We start from the raw sequence: 16,911 nt of genomic DNA, 5'->3' as shown, positions 1-16,911 counted from the left end.
TTGTTTTACAAACAATTGTACAGGATGTTAATTGCCAAGGACCCATATAAAACTTTGCTATAACTGTGAATTCATGATATATCCATGCTCATATTGAACTAGTAAATTACTTTTGGTGTTTTCCAAACAAAGAAATTGTAAAATTTTACAAGTCATTACTTGCATAAAACAAAACCCTTGCAGAGATACATCTGAAAATTTAGAACTTTTTTTTACATCATTTTGATAAAAAAAAATTTTCAAATATAATTTATTGTGCAGTTCACATGTAAAGATTATTGGTATTCAGATTATAGAGCTAGACTCCACTCTATAAATGTTTTGGTCTTCTAGGGTTCTGTTTTACTGTGTTTAACTATGATAATATATATTTCAATGCGTATAATTATTCTTTATAATACTAGCTACATAACACTTCTATAAACTTCTACAGGTATAAAGAATACACAATTCTATAATCATTGAATACAAAGCACATTTTGCTACCTTGTGCAGTAGAAATGTTTCTTCTATCATCTGAAATGGTCATTTCAAAATGAATGTTAACACATACAACATCATCTTCAAATATCAAAATAATGACAGTGTATTTTCATCAGTAAACTCAGTATAAAGTACCTGGTAACAATTACAAGCACATGTACAAGTATTATTTATTGCAATTTCACTAATATGAGTCAATAATGTAAAAAAATGAATAAATAAAAGACTGTTTTATTCCAATATTCAAGAATTAAACATTAAATTATTATACATGCATGTATTTCAGAAAGTTTATAAACAAAGAAATATAACTTCAAGCAAAGCGTTGCATTTTTATGTACATAATGAGCAAAGCATTTTTATATAAAAAACAAACTACTACAAAAAATAGCAGTGCATTGCATGGCTATTAGGTTTGCTACATTTTGTAATTAAAAATCAATGAATATACAGTTCAGATTTTGAGGATTACGACTTGGACACGCATACAATCTTTCTTTTCTTTCTCCTATTTTTCACTATATGACGTATTATAATAGCATTATCTCCTAAATACAGTCAACTTGTTTATCATCGAAAGTCATGTTATCAATAAAGTCAGGGGTTCAGAAGGATATACATGTACTCTATATAGCAGGTTAAAATTTCAGCCATGTATAAAAGATCATGTTTTTTACATTTGGAAGCAATTACATTTGTTTGAATTTTAGTAAAACTCATTGATAATTAAGGATTAAGAAAAAAATTTTGATGCAAAAAGTACCGGTATTTGTGCAATCTAGCAGTTATCAATCTTAGAAAAGTTCTAGCTAAATTATTCTTTATTACATATTTCACTGTCCTGAAAACCTGATGACTGAAGAAAATACTTGCTAAACCATTCGGTTGTCTTGTGCTAGCTGGACATCACTTTTTTTCATTTTTGTACCATAAACTAGACAGTGGGAAAGAATATTATCAATAATGATGTCTTTATTTAATTTGTTATATAACTTATGCTATTTAATACATTTAATCTATAAAGACAAAGATAGTTAGGATCTATAAGCATTTGCATGTAGCAGATTATCAAGACATACACATCTGTAAAATTTTTTGGTTGCATGTACTATTTTAACTGTGGAATCAATTAAATTTGTGGGAGTTAATTTTCATGGATTGTATGATTTTTATTATTTATGGGGATGTAATTTCTGTGATGCATCGGTATTCAGTTTCAGTAAAAAAACTATTTCAAAATGTGTTTTCATCGAGGATGTAAATTTGTGGGGGAGGGCTACCAACAAATATAAAACGTTCCATGAAATTGTTAGCCACCATGAATTCTAATGATTTCACAGCATACCCAGAAACATGAACATTTTCAGATAACAGGGTAGATCTAGGTGCCAAAATCAAAGTCATATTAAACTGTATGGATTATAATAAAGGAATGCGAGGAAAAACTACCTGTTTTAAAATACAAATATTTTAAACAACAACATTTTCAAAGAATTAGTGCATATATCATAAATGTATAAACAACTGGTTAGTTTAATATCGTCAAAGAAACTGTACTTAAAAAAACATAAAATTGTTAACTAACTTTATTGTAATATATATCAGTCTGAGAGAACATTAAACCAGTACATGTCCATGACATACAAAAAAAAAAAAAATTATATAAAAGCTACCTACAGATTGAGTACAGACTAAGCAATCTACAAAATATATATTTCTGTGTATGTATTCTAAAGCAATAAAGGGGAAAATTATTATATAAGCTAGAGGGTGTAGTATAAAATCACTCAATATCTCAAAAGCAAGGGTGATAACTCTTTCTAAGGACTGTGGCTATATACAGAGTCATCTCCCTTAGAGTACCTGCTGTTGTGGGAGGAGTGTAGACATCATAGTTAAACATCCTCTGGTACTGAATTAAAATGTCTTCAGATCTCAGCTGAAATTTCGGAGGTTGCTCTGAGGCAACCTGATTTATTGTATGGGTAGAATCTATATTTTGTTTATCACCTGAAATTAAATTCTTTGCTGATCGAAACATAAAACAATGACCAAATATAAAACAATAAAATAATTTGTATTGCAGCCAATTGTTTCTTTCTTGAAAATCAATTGGAAATTAAATGAAATGAATTCACTTTACTGTAATAATTAAGTTTTAATTGGAGTAAATGTACAACATAAAGCTAAACCAAATAAACGTAAATAAAACGGAAATTTATTTAGTATTTTCTTTTTAAGAAACAATATAGTTCACAGCTATTGCATATCACTATATTAAAAGGCTGTTTATAGATCTACATACAACTAAAAATAATTATAATGAATTCTGAGATTTCCCAACATGCAAATATATCTAAATCTCTCTCCACCAGTAAAGGTGATTACAGTAAGTTACATGGGTGTAGGCAATATCTATAATATAGTCATGTATATATATCAGATAGAGCTGTGTTCAGTCTACTAAACCCTCTCTTCCATAAAGTCAGAGGTGGATCTCAAAGTTGAATGCACTGAAGTAATGGGTAACAATTTTAGCCTTTCAATCACATAACTGAATTGATATTAAATCTACCCTTATATGCAAGATGCCAGAGGGCATGATGTTAGATACATTTATTCATATTTAATCCACCCATTCAATCCAGACACCATACTTGCCAACTGACCCGATTTCGTCGGGTCACACCCGATTTTTCAACCCTTCACCCGATTATTTTTTATGACCCGGCGGGTCATGCTTTTCACCCGATTTTTGTCGAACAACCCGAAAATCTCCCGATTTCCGGATTTGGTTCGTAAATTACGTTGCGCGTTTGACTTCCAGTTATGAACCCAAGCTGAGCTTGGATTTACGTAACACGTAAACAATGCCGATGGCTATAACAGACACATTATGTGTAATTATTATCGTGAGTTGTTTTGACTAAGCGAAGGTTTAAATCATTAAGTGTGATGGCTTCCAATAAGAAAAGGTCTTCATCGGGGCCAGCGGAATCAAAACCAACAAAAAGAAAACGATATTTTTGTACCTATCAACATATCTGGGAAAATGAATTCCCATAAGTAAAACAAAGTAATCGAGTACAAAACGAGGCTTTTATGTTCTATACAACGCACATTTGAATATTGGATTGTGTGCCCAAAATGATCTGACTAAACATTCAAAAACGCTAAGTCATGTATAGGATGCTTTTTAATACACATAACTCTTCCAAGTCACTTACTACTTTCATGCCATCATTTACAGAGTTCAAAAGCAAGGTTAATGTAGCAGAAACTCTTTTTGCATTTTTTTTAGCTGAACACAACCTACCATTTTCTGTGTCAGATCACTTTGCAAAATTCAAAATCAGCAACTGTTAGTTAAAATGCTTCTTTGCAATAAAGCATTACACATAAGTTTTTAACACATATTTCTATTGTATATACCTATGAAATGCATGGTCAATATGTCGTGAATGTCGTTACGCGCTATGACCAGATTTTTTACTTTCCAAATCTGGTCATGACCAGATTTTCACATGTCGGAGGTTGGCAAGTCTGGCAGACACCCTCAGATGTCTAAATATTTCTAACTTATTCAGATCCTGAATCTTTTATGTTTCTACACTGTACTAATATTTGTAAAGGGAAGGGAAAAAATTATCAGAAGATAAATTAAGAGAAAAAAAAGAACATTTCAAAAAGTTGATCAAAATGAACGAGCTCTCATAAATTGTATTTTTTTTTGGGCACGTTTTAGAATTTACATATAATTCACTGTTATTGACAGAAATCTTATAGTTTCTAGTTTATGTAACTTGATAATTTTTGATTCAGTGTTATGAAACCATTCCTGTTTGATCCATCAATGATTTCTATGGAAATTCGACATTTCAAAATAGAATTAATAATTGATCTGTGTCCAATTCTAATCATGCATAACCTACAACACATGACATGTCCTAATTGTTTTCTTGTTAAGTGCTCATTAATTAACAGCGTTTGTCATAAATCATGATTGATCTGTTTCTGAAATAAGTTGTGACCCATAAAAATATTTGTAATTGCATTCCAACAAGTTAATGGTGTAATAAATTTCATGTTTAAAAGATATTCTACTACAATTGATAACATGCTGTAAAAAAAAGTTTTACAAACCTCATTCTCACCACACCCAATGTTTAGGAACTATAAATGGCAACTTACATGACTGTACTCTCAATAATGATAAACAAATACGCACTTATTTCAAAGTCAAGGTAATTTTTCATAAAATAACAAAAATTTCTGGCATCTATAGTCGCTTCAAAAAAATTCCTATGTAAAGTATGAGCCAAACACTTCACTATTTTAAAATATGTAAAATCTGACTTATCCACATCAAGTCACACACAAGACATGTAAAATATAACAGCCATGCAACAACATCAACAAGGCAGGCTGTGCCAGCAACCTCACCCCCCCCCCCCAACCCATTTTAAAAAATATTTTTTTTAAAAATAGTAAAAATTTTTTTTGTAGAAATTATAATGCACAGTCTGCCTTTTGGCCATCGTATCATGTCTTACATTGCAACGTTAGAAGAGAAAGCAAACTGGAACAGAAAGGAGAACACACATTTAGAGACACAGGGTCTTCCGCTGATGTTTAAGACTGCTGCATGCATTTATCATTAAAAATCAAAAGCTGATTCAAGTCATATATCACATGCATTTATCATTCAAGGAATTCAATCACATGCATTTATCATAGAATATAATGATTTGATTTTCATAAATATAGGGTTGATTTCATGCAATTTATCATTCATATAATGGGCTCAAAAAAATGTGTACTGTTACGTAAAATCAATTTTATTTTGTCATTTTAGTAAATGAAAAAAGTCTTCAATTATGAGTTCTATCATAATAAGTACTAATATTTAAGTATAAAAAGCTTAAAAAAATATGTTTAAATTTAAAAAAAAACTAAAATGAATGAACTGACTAGGACATGTATTGAAATAAGGCATAGTAGCAACATTATACTAATACTGATAAAATTACATGTAAGTAGGATATAAAAAACACTAAATCATTAAGATTTATGAATGCAGTCGCAATTAATGTCAAAGGTTATGATATCAAATTGATAAACACAGTCATTAGGTAATCATTCATAAATTATGTATTTTAAGCAAAATCATTAATATCTTGATAAACACAGTCATTAGGTAATCATTCATAAATTATGTATTTTAAGCAAAATCATTAATATCATCATGCAATTAAAAATCAAACTATATTTAATTTAATGTTAAAACCCAAATTGTACCCTCTTTTACACTGAACATTGAAACTACTTACTGGCTAAACTTGGTTTTCGGTAAACTATTTTTCGTTTTGAGGCTACATTTATACACATATACAATACATGTAATAATGTAAATGTTGCAATTCAATTTATTGGCAGCATAAACTTCGAAATGGCTTTTTATTTAATAATGCACTTTCTGTTATAAATTATCTGATGTATGATACCTAAAGTAATTGTTATTGATAAATATGTATACCTTCTAGCTCAGCTCTCAGTTGTCGAAGTCTCTCAGCTTCTTCTCTTGCAGCTAACTCTGTTGGGGAAAAATAGATAGAATTTACAAGTGAACATTTTCTACAAGACATATTTAGAGAAGACATTACAGAACAAAATAGTCATAACTCAATAGTACTGAAATGCTAATAATAATGTCCTAATAACTCATTTGGTAATTCATTTAATTTGTATATTTATGACTTTTAAAAGCCCCATTCATTCTGTAAAAGTCATAAATAAAGGGACAGCCTCTAATTACCCCTCTCTCTGGCCTCTCTCTTCATCATGTTAGTCAGCCTCTTTAGTTCATTATAAGCCAGCCGCCAGTCAATTCCCATCTTCCTTGTGTTGGCCTTCAGTACTATTTCTTCCATGTTCATTATTCCTTCCTCTAACCCTAAAATACACGTCAAGTTCTTTGTCCATAACATTAATTAATGAAATATCTGTGAATACCTGTATCGTATACCTATAAAACCTTTGATTTATAAAACTTTCCTACTACCAGTACATGTAAATGACAAGAAAATTAAGTTCTTCAAATTTATATATTTTCAGCATTTCTTTGAAAACTGGCATGCATCAAAACTGAAAACACTTGAAGACAGAAGTTTTTTGCTGTGTTATGGGGAAAACTTATACATTTGTTACCTAGTTCATGACATTTGATCATCCACAAACTATCAGTGGCACACAGGAACCGCCATCGCCGACACACCTACCAAAACAATGACAAATACATGAATTTATATAAGTAAAGTGTATATCACCGTCGGAAACCCAATGTCGGTCTCGCTTCTCTTACCTCATAAGAGAAGCGAGACTGACCATGGGTTTTCGACGATGAGTGTATATATAATTTACAAAAAGTGAAGTACTTTAAATTAGTGGGTGTTTTGTTATCAGGAAAAATTTAATTGTCACCATTTTTAATGAATTTAATTAGGTACCTGAGCTGAAATGTACACATCCTTTGGCATCAACAAGGAAAAAATGTACAGGAGAATTTTGTCTGACAGTCTGTTTATGTCTCTTGAACCCCGGAGTCTGCAAATAAAGAAGATAAAACTAATGTATAACTGAAACCCTAACAGTCCAGTCTTCATATGCATACAAAGATCCTGGTATTTAAACATTATGTGATTTTTAGCCGGGCTCTGCTGAAAGCAGAGTCCTGGCTATAGGCAAATTGCCAATGTTACTATAAATAGCACAAATAAACAAGAAACCAAACAGCGTCAAGGTAAAGCTTCCGCTATACCAAATAGTTACACAAAGAGCCACGTTTTGTCAAAAGTGTTGGCATTTTGTTTCTTTTTTTTAAATTTCGAATGAATTGTCTATCTAGAGAGAGAGAGAGAGAGAGATTGATATTTTCAGTCTTTACTACACAATATGCATAAAGACACACCAAAAGAGCCCGGCTTTCAGTACTTCAGTACTTTGATTTAAGTTTTCAAGTCTCAAAAATACACATGTACATGCACTAGTGTTTCTGAAATTATGAATTATTATTCCTAATCGTGGTTATGAAAAATGATCAGTATGATCTTTTTCATATTTTGTTTACCTCTGTTGTATATGGTGATACATGGAGTTTAACACCTCTGAACCAGCAATCTTAATAATTTCCTTCAGCAAAATAATCTTCTCATAATCCTCCCACATATCAAGCCACTGGTAAAAAAACAAACAAATTTAACAATTTACTATACAATTAAAAACCTTTGATATTATACACATGGGCTATTAAGTTAAATTTACCTCTCTCTGCAATACCATTTTATAACATACAATGTAAAAAAAATTTATATATATTAATCAAAGTTGACTGGTTATGGTAAGTAGACTGGCAAAAACAACCCCAATTTTAAAACATATTGACATGATGATAATAAAATGAACTAATTGAAAATTTTACCCTATAGTAACAGCCCCCACCCCACCCCCCCCCCCCCCCCACCCCCCAAAAAAAATCCCCACTTACATTCCAGACTTTAAGAAGCTGCTCCTTGAAGTGAGCAATCAGATCTTTCTTTTTGGCTTTCATGAAAACCATTCCCTCATGAGGCTGTTCTGTCCACCACTTGACTCCTTTAAATGACCGCTGTAAGGAAATGGGAACATTTCGAAGATACCTGGGCTTCTTCACATGCCCATGTCGAATCTCTTTCTGCATTGAACCTTGAAAAAGTAAGAGGATAATTAGAAGTCTGCAAATTCTTAAATTTTTTACACAACCCCTGAGAATGGACACATTTTAAACCTTAAGAATTCTTACTAAAAACATGAAATTTTCATCGTTTTAAACATTTGAAAAGACTCAAGCATAGTTAGTTCAAACTTTACCTTCTCTGGCCAGTCCTCTTTTGGAGAAGAAATCAGGAGTGCTGATAGTAGTAGGGGCTCCATAGAACTCATACCTAAGGTTTGACACACTTTTCCTCGAAATATTTGAAAGACTTCTGGTCAGCTCAGTGCCTGGTTTTGGCAGCTCAGTCTTTTCCACCATAGACCGCACGCCTGGAGTGATGATTCGAAATTCCCTACCTGGGGGAGGAATGAGACTTAGATCCGACTTCTTCCGAGCCGTCAGTGACTGGCTCCTCTTCAGACTGGACCTCCTAGATGGTGGCTTACTCTCTTCAGTAAACATTGTATTTTCTCTCTCCACAAACTTCTCCAATATAGCTACTTCCTCCATGGCACTCTGCATGATAGTACTTGCCAAGTTGTCGGCAAAGTTGTGAACAGGAGATAACTCTGTCCTCTCTGAGAAGACAGCTCTTTCTCTGATTACTCCCAGTTTTCCCGACACCATGGTCCCCGCAGTGCCTTCTTTATTGACTGTTGAGGGCACTGAACTGACTGCGGAGTCGGACAACAGATCCTCCTGCTCATACTTGAGAGACTGTGCAGTCGAAGGCTGCTTCTGAGGAGACCCAATTAAAACCTTTTCATCATACATGCTGGCTATGGTGTACACACTGTTGTTCTCGCTCCTCAAAGACTGCCTGCTCCCTCCTTTGGATGGGGTTCTACTTTCCTGAATGTCAGATCTAGTCTTTGAGTTCATGAAGGGAGAGAGTGGGTAGCGGAGTTTGTAGGCAGCTGCATAGTCCCTGTGTTTGACAGGCTCCAGAGTGGTAGCCAGGATATCAAGCTGTCTTGTGCTGCACCTGTTTAAGACAAAAAATCATTGATTCGTTAACAATGTTTCACAAAAACACCTAAGCAAAATAATACTACCCATGAAAATACACACTGTACTTTAAAATTATGAATAGATTGGCGGTACGCAAAAATAAAGTACTGGTACTCATGTGCCTTATAGGTGTATCACAGAGCAATGGAAGCTCTGTATGTATCAAAATGTATCACACTTAGGTTTTTTGTTTACAACTGCTCTCACCTGTCTACAATTCCATACAACAGAGTCTTCTGCTGCCATGGCCTCCAAGAATCAAACCAATCACAAATGGTCTTGTAAATTTGTTGATTGTTATACTTGGAATAACTCTGGACACCTAAAGACGAGTCTGACTTCACTGGTGGAAGGTAGACAATGCCCTCAAAATTGCCATATCTCAGACCCTCAGGAGCCGCCTTCATAGAATGGCTCCTGGTCAGATTGATTGGCACAATGGTACTGGGCATGATGCCTGCAAAGAATAAATATATAAATATTGTTTGGCAAAGTTTCCCGTTATGTTATGCATTGCTAATCTGCTTTCACATACAAATTTTAAAATAAATTAACTTCAGCATAATAAAAATACCTTTTCACAATAACAGAAATACTGCAAGTACATGTATTGCAAAAGGTATACTTTGGAACAAGAACATGAACGAAAACAGTTTTCTTACAGGGATTAATAATGGGAAATATTGACAGCTTTTCTCTATTTGGAAGTCACTCAGAATGTCTCACACATATTTCAACGTTATCATTCGGGTACTGTTCAATGCAAAAACCCCATACCTGTTAACCTTTCAAAGCTACTATGTGGGAGAATCTCCCCCTCACCATTCACCAACCTGACAAAAGGGGGGGGGGGGGGGGGGGGGGGGGAATTTGCGTAAACAACATTTGCATGTGGCTTGGGTACTTTACCTGTCAAGTGACATCAATGGCAGTGTATTTTATTCTTTGCTGTTTCAGAGTAAAATCTAGGTGTTTAATATATTTAAGTGTTTAAAGCTTTAACTTATCTTTTTATAAGGCATAACTGATATTAGTCAAAACCAGAGGTAATCATAAAAAGTAAACTATGATGAAAACATGTCATACATTGATCACGGTAAACAGTTCTTGAATAGACTTTGATTAATTCAAACAATTTATAGCAGATTTTTAGACAAAATTACAAAAAATCCTCAGTGGTTATTGAAATAGCATTTGAATTCATCATTTCAAGATACACAAGTGTGGGGGATGTTATTGGGGAAGAAAATATGTTTGTGAGAGAATTTAGTGCAGGAATTTAGTCTCCTGCGCAGGAGATTGGTTGGATGTGGGAGATTTTAGATTCTTAAGCCGTTCTGCGGTAGTCTCCTGCACAATATGGGAGAAACAGGTATGAAACCCTGTAGACTCCATTAATTAATTTTAGCCGATGTATTGCAACCTGAACCTGATAAGCTAGAGATGGCATCTCAAAGAGAAATCTTGGAAATTTTACTTTTGAATGAACATTGTTTGAAGTCTGAGGTATTTATGATCATTGGGTAATTTAGCAAAATATGAATCAAGGATATCTTGTATAACACAGTAATTATACATGAGTTGTTTTGTCAAAATTTTAATGGAAAAGTCATACCGTATTTCAATACGGTGAATATGTCATGGTATTAACAATGACTTTCTCTTTTCAATGAAAAAAATGATTATACAATAAAACTGTTTAAATAAAACCCTGCATATGGCAGGTGCTCTGTGACGTAGAGGACATGGATTAGTTTGAATGGATTATTGTTTTTTTAAAATGAACAATCATAATTACAATCATCTATTAAAATAATATAAAATACACATATATACAGTACGTTAAAAAGATTTTCTTTTGATCAAACGACTCCATTCTTACCAAAGAGAGAAAAAATCTAATGCTAATCTGAATGTTTATATCCTATCCCGCCATCTTGGTTGTTTCCAACGAGAGATTATTCGGAACACATCGTGGTATTTCATTTTTTATTTTATGTAAGTTGAAAAGATATGAAGTATATATTAAAAATGACACCTTTTAACTACAGTTCTTAATTCAATCAAACTTAATATATTCTTTGAAAAATAATTTTGGGAAAGTGAAAGTGAATTTTGAAAGTAGCGCGAAATTCAAAATTCTTTATAAAAATGAAAGTTGAACCAGCAACAACAAATTCTGATGAAATGGCCGATGCTTCTGGGTCTGGATTCGATTCTTCGGATGATGACACAGGAGAAGTTGATTTGTCACCACTGGAAATATCTTGGTAAACTAAGTATACCGCGATATCGAACTCTTCTGCAGTATATGTACAGAAACTTACAATTTTATTGACATAAACTGATAATAGGGAGAAACTATAACAGAGATTAGGTCTATATTTATTTTGTTTCTACACATAGGTTAGACCTGACATGTTATGGATTTGAAACTCCATTGGGCGTCACATCACTACCTGGCAAGTTCATTTTAAAAACCAAAAGTATATTGTTTTTTGAAAAATAGGCATACTAGGTTTTAGACATTTTTGAAACAATAAAATTGGAAAATAAGATCAATATTTAGAAAATATATTGGCCGGCTATAAAACATCGGCGAAATCTCGGACGACGGGTATCTAAACTGCCACCAAAACCTCCTCTTTTAATATTGTTTATAAGACATAAACTCATGAAAATATTATAATATTTTGAATGTTTTGGTAATAGGTGTTAGCTGTTTATATTTCGATATAATTGTTTATTTGAAAGATATACTGATTTAAACTGGGAATACTTTACAATAGGGACCACAAGATTTCGATCTGTTACCTATCTCTGTTAATTATGTCTCTGATAAGATCATGTATGAATGTATTAGAGGTGTAATTGCTGAAGTTTATATTTATTGTAATAACAAACCTTTTCTATTTATAGGTTGTCGCTTCAAAGATGTATGGAGATCTCTTCAAAATGACATAAGTAAGATTTCGTTTTATAGATAATATTAAGAATATGTGACAGACTGGTTCAAAAACTGAAACCAGACAGCTAAGTTGGTAGAGTACCAAAATAGAAATTCTGAGGACCAGAGTTTGAATTTACCAGTCTGGTTTGTCATTATATCATGCATCCTGTTACATTAATTTGGTGCCATGCCAACCCGTACATGGGACTGACAGTTGAATATAAGTTGATCCTACCAAGGGATAGAATTTAATCTGGAGATATCTGTTCGAGGGCAAAGGTCATTTAAGAGAGAGGAATGTGATTGTCAGAACTGTTCAAATGCTGGCACCAGATAGCTCAGTTGGTAGAGGACCAGACATGAGATTCAGGGAACACAAGTTATAATCTTAGTTTGGTCTGTCATTTTTTCTCCCATTCCATTACAGATGCATGTAGATTTATACATATACACATTTTTTTAGTATTTGTGTCCCTGATCAAATGAATACCAGGTATTCATAAAATATATATGCTATTAATTGATGTTAATATTCACTATGATTTTGATAAAGAAGTATTATATACATTTATACAGCAGTAAAGGAATGAGAAAATTAATAATCAACTAGACTGTAATTCAAACCCATGCCCCCTTTAATCTCGTTTTAGTCAGGTGCTCTACCAACTATTGGCAACTAAGCTTTCAGGCACTGGCAACCAACTGGTCTGACCATCACAAAATTTCTTCCTGTAAATTGTCTTTACCCTTAAAAATCACTTACTGAAGTTCTTTCCTTGGCAGTAGTTATTGGTAAATTTTCAAATCCAGTGATTGCATGATTATGGCACCAAAAAATGCGAGATTTGTACTCGATCAGGCCCCTAGAATCTCCCAATCAGTCAGGTGCTCTACCCACCAAGTTATCTGGCACTGGAAATTTTAGTAGAAGTTATATTGAAAAAATGAAAAATAATACCTTGAATTATATCTTATAAATGTACATTGATTATTAAAATCCTTAAGCATTAGATAAAACGAATACCAGGTATGTCTTTTAGTTGTAGTGACAAAGGTTTCAACTTTTGCTAAGATATGAAAATATATATATTTACATTTATCAAGTATTATTTCCTCTGTTTCTTACAGAAACTTATAGTTAATTCATAGCTCTATAGAAACAGCCAGACTGAAATCTACATGCCCCATTTATTGATTGGTCGAAATCTACAGTGCCTGAAACTGACAAGAAAGTGACAGGACTGAAACTGACACGCCCTATACATCATTGGTCGAAACCTACAGTGACCTAAGAAAAACCACAGATTGCATTATATAATCATGATGATGTCAGACTCAAAGTCTCACAGGAGACAATTTGGCAGTTTCTTCTAGCTAACATACTTAAGTAAATTAACATAACCGGTAATTTAGTGAATTTTCCTAACTTTTCACAATCAATTTATTAATTGGTTAAAAGGTAGATGTTAATACAGTATAAACAATAGAATGCTTTCTTTGATGATTCATGCAAGTTATGAAGGTAGCGCTCATTGCAGAAAAAATTACATAACCCGCTAACACATTTTATTGTTTAAGTAAATGTCTCTTGTTACTGCTGTTATAAGAGTGATGCAATATGTACAATATGCAGAGTACCATAACTAGAGAGATTCTATCTTATGATTCTTAATATATCTCATCATATACATATATGTGTATATTTAACCGAAGGAGAATTATTAATGCTCTCCAAAACTTGATTTTGGAATAGGATAAAAGAATATGACTTTCTATGTACATGTGTAGCAGAGACAAATGTTGCCTCTGCTTGGGTTTGAATCTGGGTCCTCTGGCATGCAATCTTAGCACTCTAACAATCGAGCTAAAGGATTAACCCACCAGCCAGAGCTAATAGGAATGCCATATATCTAACTCTACCACACATGTACTACCAGTATGGTTATTTTTTCAGAGTGTCTGCTGTCTGAGGGGGTACAAGATGTGGTTTGTCTGTGCAGTAAGGGTGAGCTCAGTAAATACCGCGTCCAATGGCTACTTCATGAGATGACTGGTGCAGGTCTCACCGTCCATCATTTCCCCTTCCCTGACGGACAGCCACCCACTACTGGTCAGCTGATGAAGATATTGGAGGAACTCAAGATTATACTCAACAATAAGAAAAAGCCCATTATACAGTATGTACATGGTTTCATGGATTGTTTGCTGCTAAATGTTACATTTAATTAAAGAGCAAATTTTGCATAGAGTATAGTGTCTCTCTACTACATATCACCAAGTTAAAGGGTGTATGTGTGACTGTCATTCAATATATCGGGTCTCATTTGCCCAGTGGTTAGAACGCTGGCACCGTACATAATAGGCCCTGGTTTGAGTCCCAGCTGAGATATGACTTTTCACCACCTGTCACATGTATTCATAGTAATTAATCCACCTATTTCACCCCATTCAACTACCCCCCCCCCCCCCCCTTCTTCCTCCCCTTTGATGTCTAGTACATAACTTCATCAGGGGCACATACCTTGCACAAAGGATGCCAGTGACCTTGTTGTTTATAGAAACCTTGACCTTAAGTCGTTTTGTTTGTTTGCATGTGTTGTGCCATATTTTGTATTCTATTTAGTGGCTATTTTTTCCCTTCAGTTGCTATGGAGGATTGGGGAGATCTTGTGTGGGTAAGAATTTTTTTCTATACCTCAAAGCTTATCAATTTGATTCATAAATTCTGTTTAATTAAATAAGTTACATGATTTCATTTTTGGGAGTTGATTTTAATCAACTCTCCTATGCAGTTACTCTGGCAAACCGAAAGTGAAAAAGGGTTTGGACCTAAGCACAAATCATCACCGCTGACAAAACTTAGTTATCGGAAATAATTGATAAATTCGCTGTAATGAATTCTGAAGCATTGTTTTTCAAGGAAATTTATTTATTGATACCTTGAAAATAGTCAGATTTTAAATGGTAGAAAACAATTTAGACATTTTTTGTAGTGGTATGTATTCCTACGCTAGAATTTACTATAGTATCGTTCAACCAGACTATCGGTGGTTTCCGTAAATCTTCGACAAGCAGAGAATTTCTCTTGCTTGTCGGAGATTAACGGAGACAACCAGGCGTCTGGTTGAACGAAGCTAGAGTTCAATAGTGCTTGGATCCATACAATTTTTCAGAAATATTTCGATTACTGATACATACGTTGATGGAATTAATAGTATTTTTAAATATTACACGATATGATTCATATGGGGTTTTCTCGAAATTCTTTTCGGAAGAGTCCGAGTACTCATATTATAAAAAATGTGCGTAAATCAAATATATATAAGAAACCACTTGCCATGCAAAATAACATTATGATAGTTGATTCTAAAATAAATAATAATCTATAAAATCAACTCCCGTCAGTACTTCAGTACTTTGATTTTTTATTAGTTGCTGCCTGCTTCTTGATGGCTCTAGATTCTGAGATGACCCCTGAGAAAGCAATAGAAAAAATGAAAGAACTGAGAGGGCCAAGAGCTGTTCAAACTGTTAAGGTTTGTTCTTAATCAATTCTTTTATTCATAATTAACTGATTCTGTTCAAACAAAAAATCACAGTTCGATAATCTTAAGATTTTTTTTCTTCCAAATTCTGGTATAAGATAAATGACACACTTTAAGTGAACATCTTTCCTCATTTATGATACCATTGAGAAACATTTTGCCATAAAGTTTTGATAGATGCAGATTTTAGTCAATAATTTGATGAATCATTATGACAATTTAAAAGGCTATATGACAATATGTAATGTTGTGTAGAGCAAACAAAAACGGAGCATATTTTGTTCTTCTTCCCAGCAATTTAACTACATCAATGAGTTTCGGCAAACCTTGGCAGACTTCCAGGAAGAAAACACAGAGGTCAAGGAGAGGTCACTGTCAAGATGAAACCACCCAACAATGACTTCTTAAAATGATCTGATTTTCTGTCCATGTTTTAATGAAATTTTATGACTTATACCCAGAGAAAAATCTCTGGAGATAATGTAGTGATATTCTGTCATTGGGTAATGGTGCCTCAGTTTGCACACAAACCTACAAACCAACCATTCTAAAAAGATTTATTTATATACACATGTATAAGTTATTTGAATCTTCTTTTTATGTTAACTGGATATACATGTACTTGTATGAAGTTGGAATAACTTGATATAACATAAAAATTGTTATGAGAATTTAAAGAACTCATTATTTTAACTTCTGAAACAGAAAGTCTTAAAAAGGTTATCATTATGACTTAAGGTAATGAGATAAAAGCCATCATTATGACTTATTTCGACTATTTATCCTGTTATAACTATTTCTTAGCACACCAAGATGATGCTTGATAAGATTAAGGTTTGTAGAGCTGATCACACATATACCGGTAACTGGTCAATACTCATCAGCTTATACAGTCAAACCTCGTTATGTTTAAAAAAATGGTTGAAAACTTCGAGATAAGGAATAAGGAATCATTCTTTTTGAGTATTATGAGTTGATAATTTCAGTCGGGGCGTGATCAAATCCAATAAAGCCCGAAGGGCTTTATGATAGATTTGATCACGCCCGACCGAAATTATCACCTCATAATATTCAAGGAATGATTCCTTATTACTTATATTTATATAATTTTAAGCCATTGTACGATTAACTGTTTAAATATAAATAAGCAAACCCCACTGGCGCCCCAATTT

General features: G+C 33.3%; 2 protein-coding genes across 7 annotated transcripts in view; one reads left to right on the top strand and one right to left on the bottom strand.

Annotated features, from left to right (window-relative positions):
* LOC128178746 (uncharacterized) overlaps positions 1–11,192 on the bottom strand; it is a 43,239-nt gene extending 32,047 nt beyond the window's left edge. The window contains exons 1-12 of one of the 6 annotated variants that reach the window (XM_052846056.1): positions 11,127–11,192; positions 9,452–9,701; positions 8,389–9,218; positions 8,027–8,223; positions 7,610–7,716; positions 6,990–7,086; positions 6,691–6,757; positions 6,299–6,436; positions 6,020–6,076; positions 5,814–5,855; positions 2,347–2,493; positions 487–516 (exon numbers count right to left, since the gene is read on the bottom strand). In XM_052846056.1, the coding sequence (XP_052702016.1) occupies positions 487–516; positions 2,347–2,493; positions 5,814–5,855; positions 6,020–6,076; positions 6,299–6,436; positions 6,691–6,757; positions 6,990–7,086; positions 7,610–7,716; positions 8,027–8,223; positions 8,389–9,218; positions 9,452–9,696 (1,957 nt within the window). In that variant the 5' untranslated portion in view covers positions 9,697–9,701; positions 11,127–11,192. The remainder of the gene's footprint in view (positions 1–486; positions 517–2,346; positions 2,494–5,813; positions 5,856–6,019; positions 6,077–6,298; positions 6,437–6,690; positions 6,758–6,989; positions 7,087–7,609; positions 7,717–8,026; positions 8,224–8,388; positions 9,219–9,451; positions 9,702–11,126) is intronic. The other 5 variants (XM_052846058.1, XM_052846057.1, XM_052846059.1 and 2 more) reach the window with 5 other exon arrangements.
* Positions 11,193–11,355: 163 nt separating this feature from the next.
* On the top strand, positions 11,356–16,410 carry LOC128177234 (cyclin-dependent kinase inhibitor 3-like). The gene is made up of 7 exons (XM_052843862.1): positions 11,356–11,514; positions 11,651–11,706; positions 12,164–12,208; positions 14,149–14,371; positions 14,838–14,869; positions 15,627–15,730; positions 16,034–16,410. The coding sequence occupies exons 1-7, from the start codon at positions 11,396–11,398 to the stop codon at positions 16,121–16,123; spliced, it is 669 nt and encodes a 222-aa protein (XP_052699822.1). The 5' UTR covers positions 11,356–11,395; the 3' UTR covers positions 16,124–16,410.
* Positions 16,411–16,911: the final 501 nt, after the last annotated feature.

Source organism: Crassostrea angulata, chromosome 3, assembly GCF_025612915.1.
Source record: "Crassostrea angulata isolate pt1a10 chromosome 3, ASM2561291v2, whole genome shotgun sequence".
NCBI classification, from domain to species: domain Eukaryota; kingdom Metazoa; phylum Mollusca; class Bivalvia; order Ostreida; family Ostreidae; genus Magallana; species Magallana angulata.
This window is presented reverse-complemented; position numbering and strand designations above follow the sequence as displayed.

Coding starts and splice junctions, on each gene's coding strand:
- LOC128177234 (XM_052843862.1), top strand. CDS start 11,396: ATGAAAGTTGAACCAGCAACAACAAATTCTGATGAAATGGCCGATGCT. Junction 11,707..12,163: donor GGGCGTCACATCACTACCTG/GCAAGTTCATTT, acceptor TTCTATTTATAG/GTTGTCGCTTCAAAGATGTA. Junction 15,731..16,033: donor GAGCTGTTCAAACTGTTAAG/GTTTGTTCTTAA, acceptor TCTTCTTCCCAG/CAATTTAACTACATCAATGA.